Below are 24,589 nucleotides of genomic sequence, written 5' to 3' on the forward strand. Positions count from 1 at the left end.
TATATTAAGAGGCTTTACATGGTCAGTGGTGACCTCTAACCTCATGTCTTCATGTTTACTTTTAAACAAAAAGAACAAAGAAGATTCTCAGTTAATTTATTAAAACATTTCAATTAACATTAAATCTGATGTTTTATTCACTGAGATGTTTCTGAATTTTCTTCTTTTCACTTTTTTCTACTGAAACATAAACAGTGAAATAATTGTATTATTTAAGAAAACGAAAACAAGTTTCTATCAAATGAAATATTCAGTTTGAGTTAAATTAATGAAAAAGTTCTACACCGATCACTTCACAGCTCATCAATACTCTGGTCAGAAGACAGCTGCTGGTCCTGGTCTCGACTCTAGCTCTGACTCTGGTTCTGGTCCTGGCTCTCGCTCTGAGTCTGACTCTGGTTCTGGCACTGGTCCTCTGATCCGGTTGTCCCTCTGTCTCTTGGTCTCCGTGACGAGGTAGAAGTGGTCCTCAGCTCTGACCATCAGCTGGTTCTGGTTCTGGTCCTGGTCCTCTCGTGCCCCGTCCTCGTCCCGGCTCTGCTCAGACCGGCTCCTCTCCTTCAGACGGATCTCTCTCTGCCGGGCCTCCAGGATCTTCTCTCGCTTTGTCTCTCTCTCAAACATCTGTTTAATATAAAATAACTGTTAAATACTGTATATATATATATTAGGGGGGTAACGGTTCACAAAATCCACGGTTGGGTTGGGTACGATACAGTGGAGCCACGGTTCGGTACGTTTCGGTACAGTAGAAAACTATAAATGCAGAGAAATGTACTTGATTTTAAAATATATTTATTCATCACAACTAACATCATGAAGTTATTCTTTGACTTTGAACAATGATGGAACTATACCTGAGTGACTCATCTTCTGGGGTGTCTTCTTAGCAACACATCAGCATAAAAAACAAAAACTGCTCCTTAATGTTATGTAGTATTATTACTTACATCTTGCAAAAGAGATTTTTAATCTCAATGGGACTACCTGGTTAAATAAAGGTTTCAAAAAAAAAAAATTATAATTTTCTTTTTTTTATTCAAACGTATTGTTCGGTTCGTCATGCGTACCGAACCGTGAGCCTCGTACCGAACGGTTCAATATGAATACGTGCATTGTTACACCCCTAATATATATATATATAATATATATATATAATATATATATAATATATATATATTGTATATATAATATATATATATATATATTATATATATATATATAATATATATATATATATATATATATATATATATATAATATATAATATATATATATATATATAATATATATATATATATATATATATATGGTATATATAATATATATATATATATATATATATATATATATATATATAATATATATATATTATATATATATAATATATATATATATATATGCATGCATATATATCAGTGGCGGGCCGTGCATTTTATACCTGGGCCTTCACTGCTGTCCTGAAGCTGAAACACCTCCTAATAACCTCATGATGGCGCCACAACTACGGTTATTTGTTTATATGGTGTAACAATATACGTATTCGTATTAAACCGTCGGTACGAGGCTTACGAACCGAACAATACGTTTGAATAATACTAGTGCATTTGGAAAATGCAGAAGCTTAAATTGTGGGAAATATAATGTTTTCTGCGCTCACGTAGGAGACAAACGAAACAAAAGACAGCTGTGTGTTCTGGGAGGCTAGGCTAAACTATCTTAACAAACAATAATGCCGCGCATGACGGTATGCTTCATAATTAACATACAATGCATTGCGTCCAAATCGATATAATTAACACAATGACAAGAACAAACTCACAAGAACCAGTCACATGTATTCATATGACAACAGAGCAACAAATCAATCCAGCAACACACATTCTGCTGCACACTCGAAGGCTATTCAGATATGAGATGTAAGAAAAAAACACAGTTGATTTAAAGAGAAACTCCATCCTCCTTTCTTTGTTGACTAAGAGTTTAATCCCACGGTTAAATCGCAACTCACAAATCCGTTTCTCCTCCTTCAGCCATTGAGTGTTAAAAAAACAAAGCAGGTAAAAACATAATAATCTACACCAAGCAAGATGCTAAACATGTCATAATTTCTTCCATATCTTTCAATTTGAACTCTTACTACTCTGACAAAGCTCTGATGTGAAGTTTTGTTTCACAATAGTCACGTGCTCACCCACTGACCAATCACAGCGCACGCTGCTCCTCACTGCAGCGCTGCACATGGACACTGAGCTGCACTAATGCTGACGTACTTGTACGCCAGCTAGCAGCTCTGACACGTCAAAGAATACGCCCAACATGTCAAACTAAAGATCTGATTGGTTGAACACTGTGACAATCAACAATATCGTTCCCATTCAATTAAAGTGCACATGGATGCACTTGTGAGTCTGCAGGCCTCTGGCTCTGTTCTACCTAGAGACACAGAGGTGAGATCTGATTGGATAAAAGCTCTACTTATAACAAGCTGCACTGGAAGCAGAGCAACTGAGGAACACAGGAGCTGTGCAATGAGAACATAAGATAATGGGAAAAATATTTTTATAAATTACAATACATGTAGTGTATTTAAGAAAAATGATAAAATAGATATAGCTTTGTGATTCTGTCTAGACCAGCAGAGAAGGCCTTGAAGGCCCTCCACTGATATATATATTTATAATATATTTGTCCTCACAGCAGCCAGAAGACTCTTCTCGTTCTTCTGAAGCGTCGACAGTCCAGAGCTGAGCTCCAGCAGCGTTGCTCCGCCCCTCTGAGAGCCGCACGCCACCAACCGCCCGGTTTCATGTAGACGGAGGCTGTACAGGGCCTCATCACACACCTGAGGACCAGTTAGGGTTAGTTAGACCAGGACCTGGTTAGGGTTAGTTAGACCAGGTAATCAGTAGGACCAGTTAGGGTTAGTTAGACCAGGTAACTAGTAGCACCAGTTAGGGTTAGTTAGACCAGGTAACCAGCAGCACCAGTTATGGTTAGTTAGACCAGGTAACCAGTAGCACCAGTTAGGGTTAGTTAGACCAGGTAACCAGTAGGACCAGTTAGGGTTAGTTAGACCAGGTAACCAGTAGGACCAGTTAGGGTTGGTTAGACCAGGTAACCAGTAGGACCAGTTAGGGTTAGTTAGACAAGATAACTCATAGGACCAGTTTGGGTTAGTTAGACCAGATAACCAGTAGGACCAGTTTGGGTTAGTTAGACCAGATAACCACTAGGACCAGTTAGGGTTAGTTAGACCAGGTAACCAGTAGGACCAGTTAGGGTTAGTTAGACCAGGTAACCAGTAGGACCAGTTAGGGTTAGTCAGACCAGGTAACCACTAGGACCAGTTAGGGTTAGTTCAACCAGGTAACCAGTAGGACCAGTTAGGGCTAGTTAGACCAGGTAACCAGTAGGACCAGTTAGGGTTAGTTAGACCAGGTAACTAGTAGGACCAGTTAGACCAGGTAACTATTAGGACCTGGTTAGGGTTAGTTAGACCAGGTAATGAGTATGACCAGTTAGGGTTAGTTAGACTAGGTAACTAGTAGGACCTGGTTAGGGTTCGTTAGACCAGGTAACTGGTAAGACCAGTTAGGGTTCGTTAGAACAGTGGTTCTCAACTGGTCTGGCTGCGGGACCCACCATCACTCCTTAATGACAAGCCGGGACCCACGACCTAAATGATATATCATTTTTTTATACACCTATATATATATATATATATATATATATATATATATATATATATATATATAAATAATAATAATAATAAATAACGACTGGGATTAAAAAATAAATAACGTAACAGATTCATTTTAGAAAAATAATTTTCACTGATTTGCCCTACAGCGTTAAATTCAGTTAATTCAGGGTGAAGTGAAAAAGCCACAATATTATATTTTTCTCATCTTCTAAAAAGACAAATTAGTGTTGGAAGAATTCACCTCTATGAGTCTGTCCAGTCAGAGTCTAATGACTCTGGTCTCTCTGGTCATTCTTCTCTTTTGGAAATCGTCCTATGATTTGACTTTCACAACTCAACAGTCCTGCTCTGCTCTCTGTGTCCTCGTCTCTCCCCGTGTGTCACGTGTGTGAACATCTCACTCAAGTCAGGAAACTTGTCAGAATACTCATATTTGATTGGCTGAGCTTCATCACGTGATGTGATTCACAACGCATTGGTCTGTGTTTTTCCTGCACCGCTGAACAAGTGCCGTAAATGCTGGAATAATTCCGCTGCATAAAAAATGCCCTTCAAAATAAAATCACTTTTTTTTTGTCAGGCAAAGGCCCACTGTCTGTCCCACTGAAAACAGGTCCGCGACCCACCAGTTGAGAATCACTGAGTTAGAACAGGTAACTAGTAGGACCTGGTTAGGTTAGTTAGACCAGGTAACCAGTAGGGTTAGTTAGACCAGGTAACTAGTAGGACCTGGTTAGGTTAGTTAGACCAGGTAACGAGTAGGACCAGTTGGGGCTAGTTAGACCAGATAACCAGTAGGACCAGTTGGGGCTAGTTAGACCAGATAACCAGTAGGACCAGTTGGGGCTCGTTAGGTTAGGTCCCGCTGATCCACTAGAAGGAGACTTAGTTCTTTATAGTGGATCAGTGAGCTGGACTCACCTTGAGACTCAGTGTGGGGTCGTTCTGTTTAAACAAGATGTCCCAGACATCCAAAATGCCGTCCATCTTCACAGTGAAGAAGACAGAGGGACGGACGGGACTCCAGCAGGCGTCCGTGAGATACGACATCTGATACCTGACAGGAGGTAAAGTCTGGTTTGAGTAACAGGAAGTCCACATGGAGACCAGAAGGGACAAGACTGGACAGAATCAGGTGAGATAATATGAACCAGGACAAGATGAAGATAGGAGACAACAGAGGGGACCGGATTATAAAGAAAGCTTTAAAAGTTGGTCCTACTTGGTCCACATGATGGAGGACTCCTTGATGTCCTCGGACCAGATGCGGGCCGTCCAGTCCCCCACAGTGAGGAAGTTTTTGGGGAAGAAAGGGTTCCTCTGCAGAGCGTAGACGGGTCCCTGATGTCCATCATACGTACAGACGATCTTCTCTGAAGGAGTCTTTGCCTTCCTGTTACAGGACACAACCAGACCCTCTTCTGTCCCCACCATGAACTTAGTAGGCTGTGGAGACAGGGGGGACAGACAGACACTTTGAGACAGGGGGGGGACAGACAGACACTTTGAGACAGGGGGGGAAGACAGACACTTTGAGACAGGGGGGACAGATAGACACTTTGAGACAGGGGGGGCAGACAGACACTTTGAGACAGGGGGGACAGAGAGACACTATGAGACAGGGGGGACAGACAGACACTTTAAGACAGGGGGGGCAGACAGACACTTTTAGACAGGGGGGGCAGACAGACACTTTTAGACAGGGGGGACAGACAGACACTTTGAGACAGTGGGGGCAGACAGACACTTTGAGACAGGGGGGACAGACAGACACTTTTAGACAGGGGGGACAGACAGACACTTTTAGACAGGGGGGACATACAGACACTTTGAGATGGGGGGGCAGACAGACACTTTGAGACAGGGGGGGGGGGGCAGACAGACACTTTGAGACAGGGGGGGGACTAAGATTAAGGCTGGCTCAATGAATCTGAGTTTTGGAGTCTAATGAACCTCAGACCAGGATCCCACCTGTAGAGCCCCAATAGAGACAGACAGCCTTGGTGTGCTGAATCCTGGCTGTTGCAGGGACACAGAGCATAATCTCTCTGGAGTGATACAGTCTAGATATAGTACACAACCTCCATCGTTTGGACTGAAGACCAGAGATTTCACCACATACAACGAGGGATGGGTATCGTTTGGGTTTTTTCCGATACCGGTACTAAACGGTGCTAACCTTCAGGGGCGACCGTGGCGCACTGGGTTAAGAGGTCGTCTGGGAACCGGAAGGTCAATGGTTCGATCACTGGGACGTGTCGAAGTGTACCTGAGCAATACACTGAACCCCCGGCTCCCCGGGCGCCTGTCATTGGCAGCCCACTGCTCCCTATATACAGGGATGGGTGAAATGCAGAGAAAGATTTAGATAAAGATAGTATAAATTCTATTCTAAAATGATAACGGTGCCTAAACCGATTCTTCAAATTGAACAATATATTAAAGTAACTGTTTAAAGTATACTATAAATACAAAACACTTGACTTCAAACTATGAACAAAGGAAACCTCAGCCATGAACTCCCCAAATACAGACAGTTCATGAAATGCCCTACCAGAGAGGAGAACATTCTAGACCACTGCTACACCACAATCAGCGGGGCCTATCACGCCGTCCCCTGTGCTGCACTGGGACTCTCTGACCACGTCATGGTCCATCTGATTCCTGCCTACAGGCAGGAATTAAAGCTCTGCAAACCTGTGGTGAGGAAATTCAGGAAAATCAAGAAGTGGACCAGTGAAGCTCTGAAGGAAAGATCAGGCTTTTAGGAGTGGGGACAAGGACTTGTTCAAAGAGTCAAAATACAGGTTTAGCAAGGCAGTGAGAGATGCTAAACGACTGTACTCTGAGAAACTGCAACATCAGCTCTCAGCCAATGACTCTGCTTCTGTCTGGAGAGTCCTCAGACAGATTACCAACTACAAGCCTAAGACCCCCCCCTCCATGAACGACCTCCGCCTGACAGATGAGCTGAATGAGTTCTACTGCAGATTCGAAAGACAATGGGACAGTCCTGACTCCATCCCCCACAGCCCCATCAACCAGCCCCCCCTGGGGCCCCAGCTCAGCAGGGGCCCATGCCTCTGTATCACCCATCCCAGCCCCAAAAAACCAAGGATCACAGGACTTTATGACTTTATGACTCCACCATATCCCAGGACCTCAAGTGGGAGCTGAACATCAGCTCCATCACCAGGAAGGCTCAGCAGAGGATGTACTTCCTGAGGCAGCTGAATAAATTCAACCTGCCAAAGACAATGTTGGTGCATTTCTACACAGCCATCATTGAGTCCATCCTCTGCTCCTCCATCACGGTCTGGTACGCTGCAGCCACAGCCAAGGACAAGGGCAGACTGCAGCGCTTCATTGGCTCTGCTGAGAGGGTGATTAGCTGCAATCTGCCGTCCCTCCAAGACTTGTTCACTTCAAGGACCCTGAAGCGAGCATGAAAGATTGTAGCCGAACCCTCTCACCCTGAACATGATCTGTTCGTGCCCCTTCCATCTGGCAGGAGGCTGCGGTCCATCAGAACCAAGACCTCACGCCACACGAACAGTTTCTTCCCGTCCGCAGTCGGGCTCATTAACAAAACCCGGGTCCCTCTGTCATCCCCAGGACATTTCCTTCTGGTCTCTCCCCTGCACATCCCTGTTTCTTTATTTAAACACACTCATCACATTTCACTTCACTTCACTTGTTTTACGGTCCTGTTATGTTTTGTTGTGCACTTTATTTTATATTTTATTGTAAATTTTAATATGTTTCTATTTCTTGCACTGTGTTGATTGTTGATAGTTTAATGTTATTGTTAAATGTTACGCACCTCCCACCACGACAAATTCCTTGTAGGTGCAAACTTCCTTGGCAATAAATGGTTCTGATTCTGATTCTGATATATTAACTGTTAACAGTTTACAGCATACTTAAATAAATATAAATAAATACAAAACACACGCACACTCTGTACACACACTACAGCTTCAAACTTCAACAATTATTTTGCAGAAATATGAGCATATTTGCCTTCTCTGGCAAAATACGACACCTCTCCTGACTTATTATATTTTCTTTTATTTTACCAGTTGGTGGCGCTAATGCGGCAATTCATCGTTTGCCAACCGCCACTATACCTCAAATAAGAAGAAGAAGAAAGTTTTGCGTGCCTGTGTTGTTGTGCTTGTTATGAGCGGCAGCACTAAGTACCCGGATGTCGATGGAGGAAGTCAGTAGCCTGCCAGCCATTTGACAGATCTCGTTCTCGTTTTTAGTTTTTTTCAATAAATCATGGCCGAAGCTTCGCCAGAATGACGGAGGGGTTTGTTTCTAAGCGCGTACGGCTCATCCGGTTGTAATAATACTATGAGTGAGGAGCGGAGGACAGAGGCCATCGTTACCTGCTGCCAGGACGGAGTCATCAGAGTAGTGTAAAAAAGTATTTCAATCGGCTCAGGGTACCAAAAGTTTTCGGTACCCAACACTACATACAACCCACGAGGGTCCACTTTAGTCTGGGACGGATCAGGATCACAGTGTACAAGGGTCTTAAAATGTGAGTCCTGCTGTAAACACAGCAACAGATAAACCTCACCATGGTAGACTCAAAGTCCAGAGAGATGGCTCCTAAAGCTCGGTCCAGGTTTCCTTCCCTGTTCGGGTCCAGAACCAGATGCTCTGTGGGCTCACTCAACCGGCGGACGTCCCACCACAGAACCTGATGGAGAGAGGAGAGACTTTGAGCTGTCTGTCATTATAACAGTCCCTCTGGTCAGTCTACCTGTCCGTCGTCAGTCTACTTGTCTGTCCATCGTCAGTCTACTTGTCTGTCCGTGGTCAGTGTACCTGTCCATCAGTAGATGCAGAGAAAGCGTCTGTCCCAGTCTTGGACTGCAGCCAGATGATCTTGTAGACCGGGTCTCTGTGACTGTGCTCCACAGAGGAAACCTCCACTGGCTGGCTGCCTCGCCGTGTGTCCCAGTATGCTAAAACAAACGCGACAGGTTCATAAACTCCTCCCTGACAGGTAAAAGTCTGTCAGTCTTGACCTGAACCCACCGATCTGTCCGTTGTAGGTGCCTCCCACCAGAGTGTGGCAGTCTTTAGGGTTGTACTCCAGACAGACAAGTGGAGACGCCGGCTTCAGAGTCATCTCTGGTCTGTTCGGGTTCTCTGAAACAAAATATGAATCTATCTGTGAACTCTGGACTCTGTGAATCCAGCTGCTGTCTGTGCATCTGTCTTACACACCGATGTCCCAGATGTAGGAGTCCGGGCTCATGTCTCTGGAGGTTTTCTGGAACTCAAGGCAAGAGTAGGCGGCCGCCAGCTTCCTGCCGCCGTCAGGATGCCACGACAGACCGGTGACGGTCCGCTTCAACTCGTTAGGATCTCTGAGGAAACATGAAAGATCGACCGACATCCAGAGGAATGAACGCATTAACGATCGACCGACATCCAGAGGGACGAACGCATTAACGACCGACCGACATCCAGAGGGACGAACGCATTAACGATCAACCGACATCCAGAGGGACGAACGCATTAACGATCGACCGACATCCAGAGGAACGAACGCATTAAAGATCGACCGACATCCTGAGGAACGAACGCATTAACGATCGACCGACATCCAGAGAAACGAACGCATTAAAGATCGACCGACATCCAGAGGAACGAACGCATTAAAGATCGACCGACATCCAGAGGGACGAACGCATTAACGATCGACCGACATCCAGAGGGACGAACGGATTAAAGATCGACCGACATCCAGAGGAACGAACGCTTTAACGACCGACCCACATCCAGAGGAACGAACGCATTAACGATCGACCGACATCCAGAGGAACGAACGCATTAAAGATCGACCGACAGCCAGAGGAACGAACGCATTAACGATCGACCGACATCCAGAGGGACGAACGCATTAAAGATCGACCGACATCCAGAGGGACGAACGCATTAACGATCGACCGACATCCAGAGGAACGAACGCATTAACGATCGACCGACATCCAGAGGAACGAACGCATTAAAGATCGACCGACATCCAGAGGGACGAACACATTAAAGATCGACCGACATCCAGAGAAACGAACGCATTAAAGATCGACCGACATCCAGAGGGACGAACGCATTAAAGATCGACCGACATCCAGAGGGACGAACGCATTAACGATCGACCGACATCCAGAGGGACGAATGGATTAAAGATCGACCGACATCCAGAGGAACGAACGCTTTAACGACCGACCCACATCCAGAGGAACGAACGCATTAACGATCGACCGACATCCAGAGGAACGAACGCATTAAAGATCGACCGGCAGCCAGAGGAACGAACGCATTAACGATCGACCGACATCCAGAGGGACGAACGCATTAAAGATCGACCGACATCCAGAGGGACGAACGCATTAACGATCGACCGACATCCAGAGGAACGAACGCATTCACGATCGACCGACATCCAGAGGAACGAACGCATTCACGATCGACCGACATCCAGAGGAACGAACGCATTAACGATCGACCGACATCCAGAGGAACGAACGCATTAAAGATCGACCGACATCCAGAGGGACAAACTCATTAACGATCGAAAGGCTAGTGAACACATTAAAGGCTAATATTTAGTTGTCAGCTGTACCTGAACACGTTGATGGTCTTTGCAGACGGCGGCTCCTGATGGTCCTCCTCCTGGTCCTCACAGTAGTCCGGGTAGATGTCCACAGCATTGTTCTGTCTGATGCAGTGATCCATGACCTGGACCACACATGATGACATCACACACATGATGACATCACACACATGTGGACCGAGTCTAGGTAAAGTGGACCGATGTGGACTGAGTCGAGGTAAAGTGGACCGATGTGGACTGAATCTAGGTAAAGTGGATCGATGTGGACTGAGTTTAGGTAAAGTGGGTCGATGTGGACTGAGTTTAGATAAAGTGGATCGATGTGGACTGAGTTTAGGTGAAGTGGGTCAATGTGGACTGAGTTTAGGTAAAGTGGGTCGATGTGGACTGAGTTTAGATGAAGTGGGTCAATGTGGACTGAGTTTAGGTGAAGTGGGTCAATGTGGACTGAGTTTAGGTGAAGTGGGTCGATGTGGACTGAGTTTAGGTAAAGTGGATCGATGTGGACTGAGTCTAGGTGAAGTGGGTCGATGTGGACTGAGTTTAGGTGAAGTGGGTCGATGTGGATCGATGTGGTCTTACGCTGCCCAGCTGCAGGATGCTGTTGATGTAGATCTTGTCTTTCTCCACCTTCTTTCTGAACCGGATGGTCTGCTCCATCTCCTGAGGATTCAAGTCTTTGGGCCACCCCCCCTCCTCATGGTTTAGTCCACAGCTGTCGGACTCAAACCGCTTTGTGTTCACCTGCAGACACGGAAACACCTGAGTCCACATGAAGACACGGAAACACCTGAGTCCACATGGAGACACGTAAACACCTGAGTCCACATGGAGATACGGAAACACCTGAGTCCACATGAAGACACGGAAACACCTGAGTCCACATGGAGATACGGAAACACCTGAGTCCACATCCGCATAGGGGGCCTTGATCAGACCAAGTTCAGAAGCTGTTGATGTTGATCAGACCAGGTTCAGAACCTGTTGGATCTCACCTGGTGCTCCGACATGTCCCGACAGGCCTGCAGGTCGTGGTCTCGTTGGGATTTCTGGATGAACTGGTGACCCAGACTCTGGTCCGTATGAACGTCCACCAGCAGCTCGGCAGGCCGGTCAGAGAAGAGACTCTGACGGCCGAACTTACTGCGGAGCTTCGTGTACACGTGGACGATCTCCATGAACACCGACTAAATGCTGGAGAACCGACTAAATAATGGACTAACTACCGACTAAATACCGGACAAAACACCAACTAGACGGACAAACTACCGACTAAATACCAGACAAAACATCGACTAAATACCAGACAAAACATCGACTAAATACCGGACAAAACACCGACTAAATACTGGAGAACACCAACTAAATTACCGGACAACACCAATTAAAATACCGGACAAAACACCGACTAAATACTGGACAACACCAACTAACGTTAAATACTGGACAACACCAACTAAATACCGGACAAAACACAGACTAAACGGACAAATTACCGACAAATTAACGGACAAACTACCGACTAAATAACGGACAAAACACGACTGAATGACGGACTAAAACTCACGGAGCACCGGTGGCGCGGTTTGCTGTACCCTAGCAACGAGACAGAGTTAGCCGTATCATAGCAACTCAAACTAACTTTATTAACAACAACAAACCAAACAGTTTACACAGAATGACTTAAAGTTAACGAGGCGCGTGGGCTTGTTTGCTAACGTCAGGAAACTAATGAATGTATCGCAGTAATAAAGCTAGTATTAGAAGTACTACTTACATACAGTTTACTTCAGTAAAAGTACTAGTACCACAGTTCGTAAAAGTACTGGTATTACAGTAAGTGGTAAGTAAAAGTACTCGTACCACAGTAAGTAAAAGTACTAGTACCACAGAAATTAAAAGTACTAACGTTAGTACCACAGTAAGTGGTTAGTTAAAGTAAATCATCCAAAACTTGACTTCAGTAAATATTATCAAAATATACTTCAAGTAATGAAAGTAAAAGTACTATAAAAGTATTATAGTATAATAATTATTGATGTATTCAATGACATCAGTACATAATTACTATGTACTGCTGCTAGTTCAACCTTCAATAATAATACATCAGTTGTTGAATAATACTCTGAATCTATAAAGTAACTACAATACATGTAGTGCAGTAAAAAGTACAATATTTACTGTGAGAAGTATAAAGTACCTCTAAATTGTGAGTAAATTTACCTCGTTACATTCCGCCACCGGTTTGCTTCGATTGAAGTATTGTTACATGAATATTTAAAGTATTGTATTACTATGTCTGGTAGATACGGACCAAGTATTTAATGTGTACTAGTGTGTAGAGAGATTCTATCTTTATGTTTTTTATTAAAATAAAACGGATGAAATGTGAACCTTTAATCTTTTGTGAAGTTAAACAGCTTTACAAAGAAAAACACCAAACGACTTGAATCATGCAGAAAAAACAGCTCCACACAACAAATGAAAGGTAGTACTTCACAGCTAAATAATATATATATATATATATATATACACACATATATATATACACACATTTATATATATATATATTGATATATATGTGTGTATATATATATATATATATATACACACATATATATATACACACATATTGATATATATATATATTGATATATATGTGTGTATATATTGAGTTCTTCTTTGTTTTCCTCTCACGCCTCCAATCAGAACACGAGGAAAACTAAATAAATGTCTCGGAGGTTTACTTTAACATTGAAGTACTAATTACCTTTAAAATGTCATCAGTAATCTATCTTTGTATTGGTTAAAATATGTAAACAGAAGTATTTAGTGTTTGTTAAACTGAACGTTCATCTTTTTCTCCTGTAACTGAATTCAGTTCTGTAATTTTACATCTTAACGACGTGAAGAAAAGTTTTCTTTAAGAACTCCAGGAAACAGATTTTGGGGTGAAGTACTCCTGCAACAACAACAACCATCATCATATTAATAATAATAATAAATATACACACTCACACGAGGTCAGCTGACATCTCAGTACCAAAAACTAACTGATCATAAATACAGACGGGTCAGTTTGAAACGCTTCAGTCTGAGAGGAAGAGCAGGAGGAGGAGGAGGAGGAGGAAGAGGAGGCGGAAGAAGAGGAGGAGGAGGCGGAAGAAGAGGAGGAGGTGGAAGAAGAGGAGGAAGATGAGGAAGAGGAGTTTGATGTCACAAAATCATAATTCAAATCATCATAAACCAGAACTTTGATGACAGTTTATACATCTGGTTCTCTTGGTCAGGTTCTGAACCCTGAGAAGTGGTTCTAAAGGTCTGGTCCTGTTCGGTTCTCAACCGTCGAACTGTTCTGGTTTTATGTTGAATATTAAGTGTAAACGTGACTCTTGACGTTTCAAAACCAGAAGGTTCTCTTTACAGACGGATCCAGAACCAGAACGTTCTCTTTCCAGACAGATCCAGCAGGTTCCCTTTCCAGACGGATCCAGAACATTCTCTTTGACGGATCCAGATCCCGAACGTTCCCTTTCCACACCGATCCAGAACCAGAACGTTCTCTCTACAGACAAATCCAGATCCAGAACATTCCCTTTCCAGACAGATCCAGAAGGATCTCTTTGTAGACTCTACTGGACCCTGGTGGAACAGACTTTTGTTGGCTCTACAGTTCAACTAGCCTGATATCTTTGGCTGCCTCTGTTGGTCACATGACCCTGATCGTTCCCTTAGTTCTGTTTAACAGCACAAAGGGGGACCATTTAAACAGTTGCACCAGGAGTCCCAACAGGTTCCCCAATCATTTTAATCTGAATGTTCTCATCAGTTTGTTCCGTCAGGACACAATTTAGTCGTACCCATGAGCAGGAAGTGTGCCTGCAGCGAGAAGAGTTTTAATCATTGCACCAACACTAGAACCAATCAGTGACATCCGATTGGTCCGTTCATCTCTGACATCACTAAGAGCTAACTGACAATTGTTGAATCAAACTAACATGCTAACAGGTGTAGCTGTAGTCCAGTCCGATCTGTTAGTATGTTTGTTGGTTGTAGTCCAATCAAATCTGTTAGCATGTTTGTTAGTTGTAGTCCAGTCAGATCTGTTAGCATGTTTGTTAGTTGTACTTCAATCAAATCTGTTAGCATGTTTGCTAGCTGTAGTCCAGTTTGAGATGTTAGTTTATGAAGTGAAGAGATGTTGGGGCAGTATCAGCAGTAGTAAGGTGAATATATATATATATATATATATATAAATAATGTATTTATTTATCTCTATGAACAGATCCACACCGAATCCAAATCTTTATTATTTTGCAGTTCAGTGTTTTTTTAAATTACCAGCTATGGAAGCACATGAGCTCACTGTCTTTATATCCACGGAGACGGAAACTGACCATGAGGCCTTGTATTGGCCATCCCATAATAATGAACACATGTGATTCAGTCCAGTCATGAATGATGCAAACCAATGCAATGAGGCTCAGAACTTACACTCGATACAATAACACGCTTCAAAGGAAACGTGACCACATTGTCAGAGTCTTGAACACTGACAATGTGAGATTTAAAATTTCGGTGGAATGTACGGAGCACGAATCTTCAAAGATAAAAAAAAATCACCAGCGAATATTCAGCATTTTCTATTCGTTATTATTTTTGTTCCCGGTGTGAAAAGGCCTTTAGCCTGTCAATTAGCATGTTAGCCTGTTAGCAGAGCCGCATGATAGCTAACTGTGTATCAGTCTGTCAGTTAGTTTGTTAGCAGAGCCGCATGTTAGCTAACTGTGGATGTTGTATCAGGTTAGTATCAGTCTGTCAGTTAGCTTGTTAGCGAACTGTCTGTCAGTTAGCCTGTTAGCACAGCAGCATGTTAGCTAACTGTCTGTCAGTTAGCTTGTTAGCACAGCAGCATGTTAGCTAACTGTCTGTCAGTTAGCTTGTTAGCACAGCAGCAGCAGCTCGTCGTCGCTGCTCTCTGTCTTCCCCGTGGCCTCCAGACAGACGTCAGGTATCTGAGCCGTGTGGACCATCCCACAATGTTCGCACGGGCCGTCCCGCCCTCTTCGACTACCGTTTCCGCGGTGATGGCGGTGGGCGTGGCCTGTAGTAGAGGAGGGATACGGTTCTAGCAGTGGTTGTCGGATATCGCTGACCAGCGAGGAGGAGGAGGAGTCAGAGTCGGAGACGGGGATCAGGAGCTCCACGTCTTCTTCTTCTTCTCCGTTTTCTCGCTGCTCCGTGATCTCGGCCCCACCTCTTCCTGTCTCCAGCTGGTGAAGTGGACTGTGATTGGTCCAGATCTGGTCCTGTAGGTTCTGGCTGGTTCTGGTCAAGTTCCTGGCGAGGCGGTGCAAGTTCTGGGCCAGTCGCTGCAGGGCAGAGGTGGGCGGAGCCTGAAGCTCTGAGGCATCACTGTGACGTTCAGGATCTGGACCGGGAGTTACCACAGGAACAGGGCTGGAGGGGGGCGGAGTCTCTCTGAGCCGGTCACGGCCTCGCCCACAGGTGGGCGTCGGCGTCACGGAGGTTGTCACAAACACCACGGCCTCCACGGCGGTGGAGGGCGGGGTCTTCTGGGGGAGGGGGGCCACAGGCCCGCCCACCGCGCCCCTCCCCCGCTCGCCCTCCGTGTCCGTGTCATCCGAGTCCGGAGACAGCAGGTCTGAACCTGAACTCCCAGTGCCGGCACTGTCCTGCAGGTCCGCAGAGACCAGAGCCAGAGAACCGGACCGCCGTGACCGCGAGAAGGTGAAGAGACGGCGCCAAAGGTTGGTATGACGACCCGAGGAAGGGAGCCTCAGGGAGGTGAAGCCGAGCTGAGAGCGGACAGCCAGACGGAGGTTCTCCAGGACGGACGCCTGAGGACAGAGAGCAGAACACAATAGAGACTTGTACTGTGAATTCACAGTTAAGGTTCTGAAGACTGGTTCTGATTCTCTGTACCTGGCTCCCAGAGCACACTGGGAAGTCCTCCACAGGTGGGATCAGGCCCTGGGCGATCAGCTGACCATAAGAGGGCGGGGCTTCTCTCCGAAGCAGCTCCGCTTCCACTCTGGACAGCTGCGTCTCGAACGACCTGCAACGGCCAATCGCACGGCTCGAATCACACATCGGCCCAATAGCAAACCAGATTCACAGAAGCAGTGACCAATCAGAGGCGGAGTCGGTTCTCACCTGCGTTCAAACATGCGCAGCGAGTAGAGCTTGCAGGTGCAGCCGAGGGCGATGACCAGCAGGAGTCCACAGATGAGGCTGCCGATGACGGCGGCGGTGATGACTCTGGTGGGAACGATGACGGGACAACTCTCCTCGTCGCTGCCGTCGCCACAGTCGTCCTGAGCGTCACAGACCCACGACTCAAACACACAGCGGTTGTTCTGCAGGAAGGTCAGAGGACGTGTTACACGGCAGAAGATTCGTGTGTTTCTGTTGCATATTTACTGGTTGCTGCGATGCTTATTAGTCAATTAATGTTAAAGTGTGAGAAATGAGAAAAGTCTCTCAGGTTCTAGTAGAACTTCATGTTCTTTGTGTGTTTACTTTGTGGGTTCTATGTTGATCAGCTGACAGGTTGTCGGTACCTTGCAGTGGAAGTTACCGGGCTGGCAGAAGAAGCAGTTCTTCTCGTCAGAACCGTTGGGGCAGCGGTTCTGATAGTTGCAGCGGTCCGATCGAGGGTAACAGGCTCCGTTTCTAGAACAGGGGAACTCATCCTCCTGACACGAAGAACAGTTGAGCTCATCACGACCGTTGGGACAATGCCAGTACCCGTCACAGCGCTGCTGCTCGGTGTAGCAGCCCCAGTTACCCCCACACGGAACCTCCCACGGCAGGCAGAACCCGTCCACCTGAAGAACCCAAGGATACACACACGAACACGTTAAACAGAACCGTTCCACCTTAAGAACCTAGAGAGAGAGACAGGAACAAGTTAAACAGAACCCGTCTACATTAAGAACCCAGAGAAAGACACAGGAACAAAATAACCCGTCCACTTTAAGAACCCAGAGAGAGCTACAGGAACAAGAGAAGCCGTCTAATTCACTAAATACATATGAAACATCACTCAGGTTAAATAAACACACCTGGTAGGTGACGTTGAACCCTCGGGCAGCATTGATCTTGTCAGCGTAGAAGTGAATTCGGAGTTGACCCGACGATGAAACCACAGTGACGGGCGCTCTGGAGTCGAAGGCGGTGAGAACCCTGAGGAGACGGCGAGGGTTCTCCTCCAAGCCATCATAGACCTTCACGTAGTCGCCGTATCCCGTCCCATCAAGTTTAAAGTCGGTAAACCTCAGGACGACCTGCAGAAGATGAAGGACGGGGAAGGAGGACGAAGATCGTTAGATCTCCCAAAGAAGTAAATCTTTCTCTCCCAGGTGTTTGTGTTGAGGATGGAGGTCAGAGGTTACCTTCCTGTGATCTCCCGTGTCGATCAGCCAGGTGCAGTTGCTTCCTGGAGGGTAAAAGTCGGGGTAGTTTGGAGAGCTGAAGGAGCCGTAGAAGTTCCTCAACCATTCTCCACAAGTGGGAACGTCACAGTCGATCTCATCCCCAAGGTCCTGGGTCAAAACAAACATGTCGGAAAATAAATAAAATGTTTAAACCATGTAGCTGTTGCAAGCAGGGTCCAACCCTGTAACCATGGACAACTGTAAACAGGTGCAACTGTAAACATGGACAACTGTAAACACGGACAACTGTAAACAGGGGCAACTGTAACCATGGACAACTGTAAACAGGGACAACTGTAAACAGGGGCAAATGTAAACGGGGACAACTGTAAACATGGACAACTGTAAACAGGGACAACTGTAAACAGGGACAACTGTAACCAGGGAAAACTGTAACCAGCAACAACTGTAACCAGGGGCAACTGTAAACATGGACAACTGTAACCAGGGACAACTGTAAACATGGACAACTGTAACCAGGGACAACTGTAACCAGGGGCAACTGTAAACATGGACAACTGTAACCAGGGACAACTGTAAACAGGGACAACCGTAACCAGGGACAACCGTAACCAGGGACAACCGTAACCAGGGAAAACCGTAACCAGGGACAACTGTAAACATGGACAACTGTAACCAGGGACAACTGTAACCAGGGAAAACTGTAAACATGGACAACTGTAACCAGCGACAACTGTAACCAGGGGCAACTGTAAACATTGACAACTGTAACCAGGGACAACTGTAAACATGGACAACTGTAACCAGGGACAACTGTAACCAGGGACAACTGTAACCAGGGGCAACTGTAACCAGGGACAACTGTAACCAGGGACAACCGTAACCAGGGACAACCGTAACCAGGGACAACCGTAACCAGGGACAACCGTAACCAGGGACAACTGTAAACAGGGACAACTGTAAACATGGACAACTATAACCAGGGGCAACTGTAAACATGGACAACTGTAACCAGGGACAACTGTAAACAGGGGCAATTGTAAACAGGGGCAATTGTAAACATGGAAAACTGTAACCAGGGACAACTGTAAACAGGGACAACTGTAAACAGGGACAACTGTAACCAGGGACAACTGTAACCAGGGACAACTGTAAACAGGGGCAACTGTAAACAGGTGCAACTGTAAACATGGACAACTGTAACCAGGGACAACTGTAAACAGGGGCAACTGTAAACATGGACAACTGTAACCAGGGACAACTGTAAACAGGGACAACTGTAAACAGGGGCAACTGTAACCAGGGACAACTGTAAACAGGTGCAACTGTAACCAGGGACAACTGGAAACAGGGGCAACTGTAAACAGGGACAACTGGAAACATGGACAACTGTAAACAGTGGCAACTGTAAACAGGGACAACTGTAACCAGGGACAACTGTAAACAGGGGCAACTGTAAACAGGTTCAACTGTAAACATGGACAACTGTAAACATGGACAACTGTAACCGGGGACAACTGTAACCAGGGACAACTGTAAACGGGGACAACTGTAAACATGGACAACTGTAACCAGGCACAACTGTAACCAGGAGCAACTGTAAACAGGGACAACTGTAAACATGGACAACTGTAATCAGGGACAACTGTAACCAGGGGCAACTGTAAACATGGACAACTGTAAACAGGGACAACTGTAAACATGGACAACTGTAACCAGGGACAACTGTAACCAGGGGCAACTGTAAACATGGACAACTGCAACCAGGGACAACTGTAAACAGGGGCAACTGTAACCAGGGACAACTGTAAACAGGGACAACTGTAACCAGGGACAACTGTAACCAGGGACAACTGTAAACATGGACAACTTTAACCAGGGGCAGTAGTCAGATTGCACCAAGTAGCAGTAAAGTAGTAAAGTAATGTTTTTCTTTCTTTGAACTTTCAACCCGTTTGTTCATCGATACAGAAGAAGAATGCTCGTCTAGCTGTGGAGCAACACGATCATGGCTGGTGTTGGACTGGGAGAACTGGTTTGTTACCTGGCAGTCGATGCTGCCGTCACACCTCAGGCTGTGGGGCAGACAGGTGTAGATCCGGGTGTACCGGGACAGACAGGGGAACTGATTCAGACTGCAGGGCTGGAAAGAGAATGGAGACTCCACGCACAGATCCTCGTCCGAATTGTCTCCACACTCGTCCATGGAGTTACAGCGCCACCAGTCTGGGACGCACTTCCCATTAGAGCAGTGGAACTGGTCCACGTCACAGCTGGAGGCCTCTGGTTTACCTATAATAGGATATTATTGGTGATTGATGGATGACTTTAAAACATCTGGTAATGTGACAACACCACCCTCAAACTGATCAGGACTTTTGAACTCTTCCTAATATCATCTGCTTCAGACCCTTGGACCTCCTCATGGATCAGCTAAGAGGATTAACTCCAACCAGGAGGTTCTGCTGATCAAAGTCCAGACAGGGATGCGTGTTCAAACCTCACTGCACCCAGAGATCTGTGAACCACATTTGTGACCTGCTCCATCTAAGCTTCGACGCTCTACAAGTCCTCACCAGTGATGTAGGACAGTCGGAAGCCTTTTCCTGTCAGACCGTCGTCAGAGTGGAAGTGGATCCAGACGTGGTCCTGGGAGATATGAGGTGGTGGCAAGGAGGAACCACAAACCCGGAGCCCATCCAGGCTCCTGTAGCTGCTGATGGACATCCAGTCTGCCAAACAACGATGGGAACCCTGGAGGTCAAAGTCCTGAAAACTACGAACAGAGAAGAGAAAGTATTGATTAAATGGTCCTCCGCTAGCTTCTGGTTCTGAAGGCTGGTCCTGAAGTCTGTTCTCTCTCTGTTGACTGGTCCTGAACCCCGTTCCCTCTCTGTTGACTGGTTCTGAACCCTGTTATCTCTCTGTTGACTAGTCCTGAACCCTTTTCCCTCTCTGTTGACTGGTCCTGAACCCCGTTCCCTCTCTGTTGACTGGTTCTGAACCCTGTTATCTCTCTGTTGACTGGTCCTGAACCCTTTTCCCTCTCTGTTCACTGGTCCTGAACCCTGTTCCCTCTCTGTTGACTGGTTCTGAACCCTGTTATCTTTCTGTTGACTGGTCCTGAACCCCGTTCCCTCAATGTTGACTGGTCCTGAACCTCGTAACAGTCTGAGTGTTACCTGATGGTGACGGTGTCTCCAGGTCGCGCTCTGATGTTCCAGCTGCAGTTCAGCCTGGCCGGATACTGAAAGGGCCAACCGGGGCTGGTGATGACGCCGCTGGACGCCCGCAGGAGCTCCGCCACGTCATCACAGGCTGGACAGACAGAGAGTGAGAAGCTGAAGCTCAGCTGATGTGACATCGTGGTTGTGACATCACCGTAGTTGCTACCAACTTACCGTTAGAAATCCCTGATACATAGACGTTGTCATTCCTCTGAGACGCAGCAATGCATCCTGGGAAAGACACAAACACAATGAACAGAACGGAAACCGGAAGTTCAGTCAAATCACTTTAAAGAAACTAGGGCTGCAACAACGAATCGATAAAATCGATAATAATCGATTATCAAAATAGTTTTCATTATCGATTATCAAATTGCATCATCGATTCGTTGTGTCGCACGATTATTACGCCACTCAATAAGTCGCGGAGATGTTTGAGAAAAAAAGGGGGAAAAAAGAGCGGCGCACAGCAGTTGTTGTGAAGTGGAGCTTCTAATGACGACCAACCCACGTCTGGTTTTGAACGGAACACTTTACTTCCTGAAAACTGCAGTTTAACAACTGTTACCGTGAACAGTCCGCTCTCTTGCACCCGACATATACGTTAGGTTTTCATTTATCGTTGTCATTGTTGTCGTATCATAGCACGTAGCATGTATCATGCTACTTCCTGTCTCTTCACAGTAAAATCACTTCCGTTTTCATGCTCTTCACAATAAAAGTAAACATGCGATCAAGCAATTTACAACAGAGGAAAGACCAGCTGCCCGACTCCACCTGCAAGTGGATCACAGACTTCCTGTTGGACTCATCTCTGGTGGGGATGAGTCCGCCTACAGGTGGGAGACTGACCATCTGGTGACCTGGTGCGGTCTGAACAACCTAGAGCTCAACGCTCTAAAGACAGTGGAGATGGTTGTGGATTTCAGGAAGAACGCAGCCCCACCAGCCCCTATCACTGTGTGTGACTCCCCCGTCGACGTGGTGGAGTCCTTCCTCTTCCTGGGCTCCATCATATCCCAGGACCTCAAGTAGGAGCTGAACATCAGCTCCATCACCAAGAAGGCTCAGCAGAGGATGTACTTCCTGAGGCAGCTGAAGAAATTCAACCTGCCAAAGACAATGATGGTGCATTTCTACACAGCCATCATCGAGTCCATCCTCTGCTCCTCCATCACCGTCTGGTACGCTGCAGCAACTGCCAAGGACAAGGGCAGACTGCAGCGCATCATTCGCTCTGCTGAGAGGGTGATTGGCTGCAATCTGCATTCCCTCCAAGACCTGTTCGCTTCAAGAACCCTGAAGCGAGCACGAAAGATTGCTGCCGACCCCTCTCACCCTGGACATGATCTATTTGTGCCCCTTCCATCTGGCAGGAGGCTGCGGTCCATCAGAACCAAGACCTCACGCCACAAAAACAGTTTCTTCCCGTCGGCAGTCGGGCTCATTAACAGAGCCCGGGTCCCCCACTGACTCTGTCATCCCCAGGACATTTCCTTCTGGTCTCTTTCCTTCTGGTCTCTCCCCTGCACATCCCTGTCTCTCTATTTAAACACACTCGTCACTTTTAACATTCATACACTTCACTTGGTTTACAGTCCTGTTATCTGTTTTTGTGTGCACTTTATTCCACATCCTATGTTATATATCTTATTGTACATTTCAAATATGTTTATATTTCCTGCACTGTGCAGACTGTTTTTGATAGTTAAATGTTATTTGATAGTTAATTGTTATTTGATAGTTTATGTCATTTTGACAGTTAAATGTTATTGTTTGTTGTTGAATGTTATGCACCTTCCACCACGACAAATTCCTTGCAGGTGAAAACTTGCTTGGCAATAAACGGTTCTGATTCTGACATCAGAGCCGTCTTAAAGAAACTTAACAAATATAAATATACGTATGTATATATTTATACATATATATGTATTTATATATATGTATGCTGGGCAAGTTAACGCGTTATTATCGCGTTAACGCATTAATTAATTAACGCCGACTATTATTTTATCACGCGTTAACGCAGTTTTTTTTATTATTAAGCAACATTTTGAACACAAGAACCTGCAGCAAGCGGTGAACAGCTGTTTGTGTGGCGTCTCTTCCTGTTTCCTTCCCCCACATTCCCCTGGGTCCTAAATCCCACCACGTACAGCTTCTTATCACCCTCTATGTACCAACATACATTCATAACAAATACCATATTATGGTTATCAGCGTTGCATATGTGTAAAAAAAAGAAATGATTATAGAAGTATATTTAAATATCATCTCTTACACACATGAAGATAAAGTTGTGAACACCGGCTGAATATCTATGATCAGAATCATTATAACTGTTATAACTGCTGCTGTGTGAAGGGAATACTGCTGCTAACAACAACCTGATGTGTTTAAAGTGTTTACACCAAATGCTATTGACCTTTTGTTCATATAGCAGTACTTTCAAAATAAAAGTGCACAATACACTACTTTTGAATTAATTGTTGAACTTTGCGCATAACAATGCGATTAAAAATGCGATCTTGTTCTCACATTACTTTGTTTTAATATAATAACAGAAGTATCAGAACATAAACATGACTTTATGATCATATCTGATCATAAACGTACAGTCAGTGAACTCACCTGATAGGACCAGCAAGTAGACCACTGAAGGTTATATTTATGATCATATCTGATCCTGAGTCAGTGAACTCACCTGATAGGACCAGCATGTAGACCACCGAAGGGCTGAGGGCCATAATAACCCTTTAGATGATGAAGGTCACTGACGTCATGTCAGCCTCAAAGCTCAGAAAACACGATGAACGTCCTTTGTTAGCTTAGCATCAGCTAACTGTTCTGTGTCTGCTCTAATCTACCGGCTAACTAGGATAACAATGCTAACATCACAACCCGGCTCCGAACAAAGACTTCCGTTAGCTCCGGCTAACAGCTAGCGTTAGCTCAGAGGAACAGCTCTGTGTTCTGAGACATGACGGGATTATTAACTCTGGATATTATATTACATTATTAGATATAGTGTTTTACGATATCAGGTCCTACAACATAACCACAGCTAACGTTAGCTCTCAGGCTAACGAGCTACCATTAACAACACTGGTCGATTATATAGAACATGCTAACGAAGCTAAGCGGCTAGCTAACCCGTCCTCCTCCACTAACCCGGGTTAATGTGAGCTAACCCGAGCTAATGAACAGAACCGGGAGAGAGTTTAGCAGCGCGACCTCTTCAGTGATAGCCGTTAGCTTAGCATTAGAACAACAACAGTCCGCAGCAGCGACCACAGAGAGTGACGTCATGAATCCATCTGTGTGTGCGTGTTTGAGTGTGTGAGTATGTGTGACGTCATGATCCATCTGTATGCGTGTGCTATTGTATCAGAATCAGAAACCGTTTATTGCCATTGTATGTTGAACATACAAGGAATTTGACATGACGGGAGGTGCGCAACATATAACAACAATCGGCAATGCAAAGTACAAACACTTTTACAGAAATTTACAGAAAATATAAGATAAAGTAAAATACACAATAAAGTGGAACATAGGATAAAGTGAAGTGTTATTGTGTGTGTGTTGTGTTATTGCA

General features: G+C 45.3%; 2 protein-coding genes across 2 annotated transcripts; both read right to left on the reverse strand.

The window, feature by feature from the left end:
• Positions 1–315: 315 nt before the first annotated feature.
• On the reverse strand, positions 316–11,896 carry dnai2b (dynein, axonemal, intermediate chain 2b; the record flags this gene model as incomplete). Its single annotated transcript, XM_079288370.1, has 11 exons — positions 11,339–11,896; positions 10,926–11,087; positions 10,353–10,468; positions 8,951–9,093; positions 8,759–8,872; positions 8,546–8,685; positions 8,295–8,417; positions 4,929–5,152; positions 4,628–4,763; positions 2,699–2,845; positions 316–624 (listed from the first exon to the last, which is right to left on the reverse strand). Exons 1-11 carry the CDS (start codon positions 11,519–11,521, stop codon positions 316–318), a joined length of 1,797 nt encoding a protein of 598 aa, XP_079144496.1. The 5' UTR covers positions 11,522–11,896.
• A 799-nt stretch (positions 11,897–12,695) lies between these two features.
• Positions 12,696–24,197, reverse strand: lrp12 (low density lipoprotein receptor-related protein 12). The gene is made up of 11 exons (XM_079287592.1): positions 23,696–24,197; positions 21,166–21,222; positions 20,947–21,082; positions 20,341–20,540; positions 19,809–20,056; positions 17,762–17,911; positions 17,432–17,653; positions 16,928–17,194; positions 16,521–16,723; positions 16,290–16,422; positions 12,696–16,204 (listed from the first exon to the last, which is right to left on the reverse strand). Exons 1-11 carry the CDS (start codon positions 23,736–23,738, stop codon positions 15,287–15,289), a joined length of 2,577 nt encoding a protein of 858 aa, XP_079143718.1. The 5' UTR covers positions 23,739–24,197; the 3' UTR covers positions 12,696–15,286.
• Positions 24,198–24,589: the final 392 nt, after the last annotated feature.

This window comes from Melanostigma gelatinosum, assembly GCF_949748355.1.
Source record: "Melanostigma gelatinosum genome assembly, chromosome: 17".
Lineage (NCBI taxonomy): Eukaryota > Metazoa > Chordata > Actinopteri > Perciformes > Zoarcidae > Melanostigma > Melanostigma gelatinosum.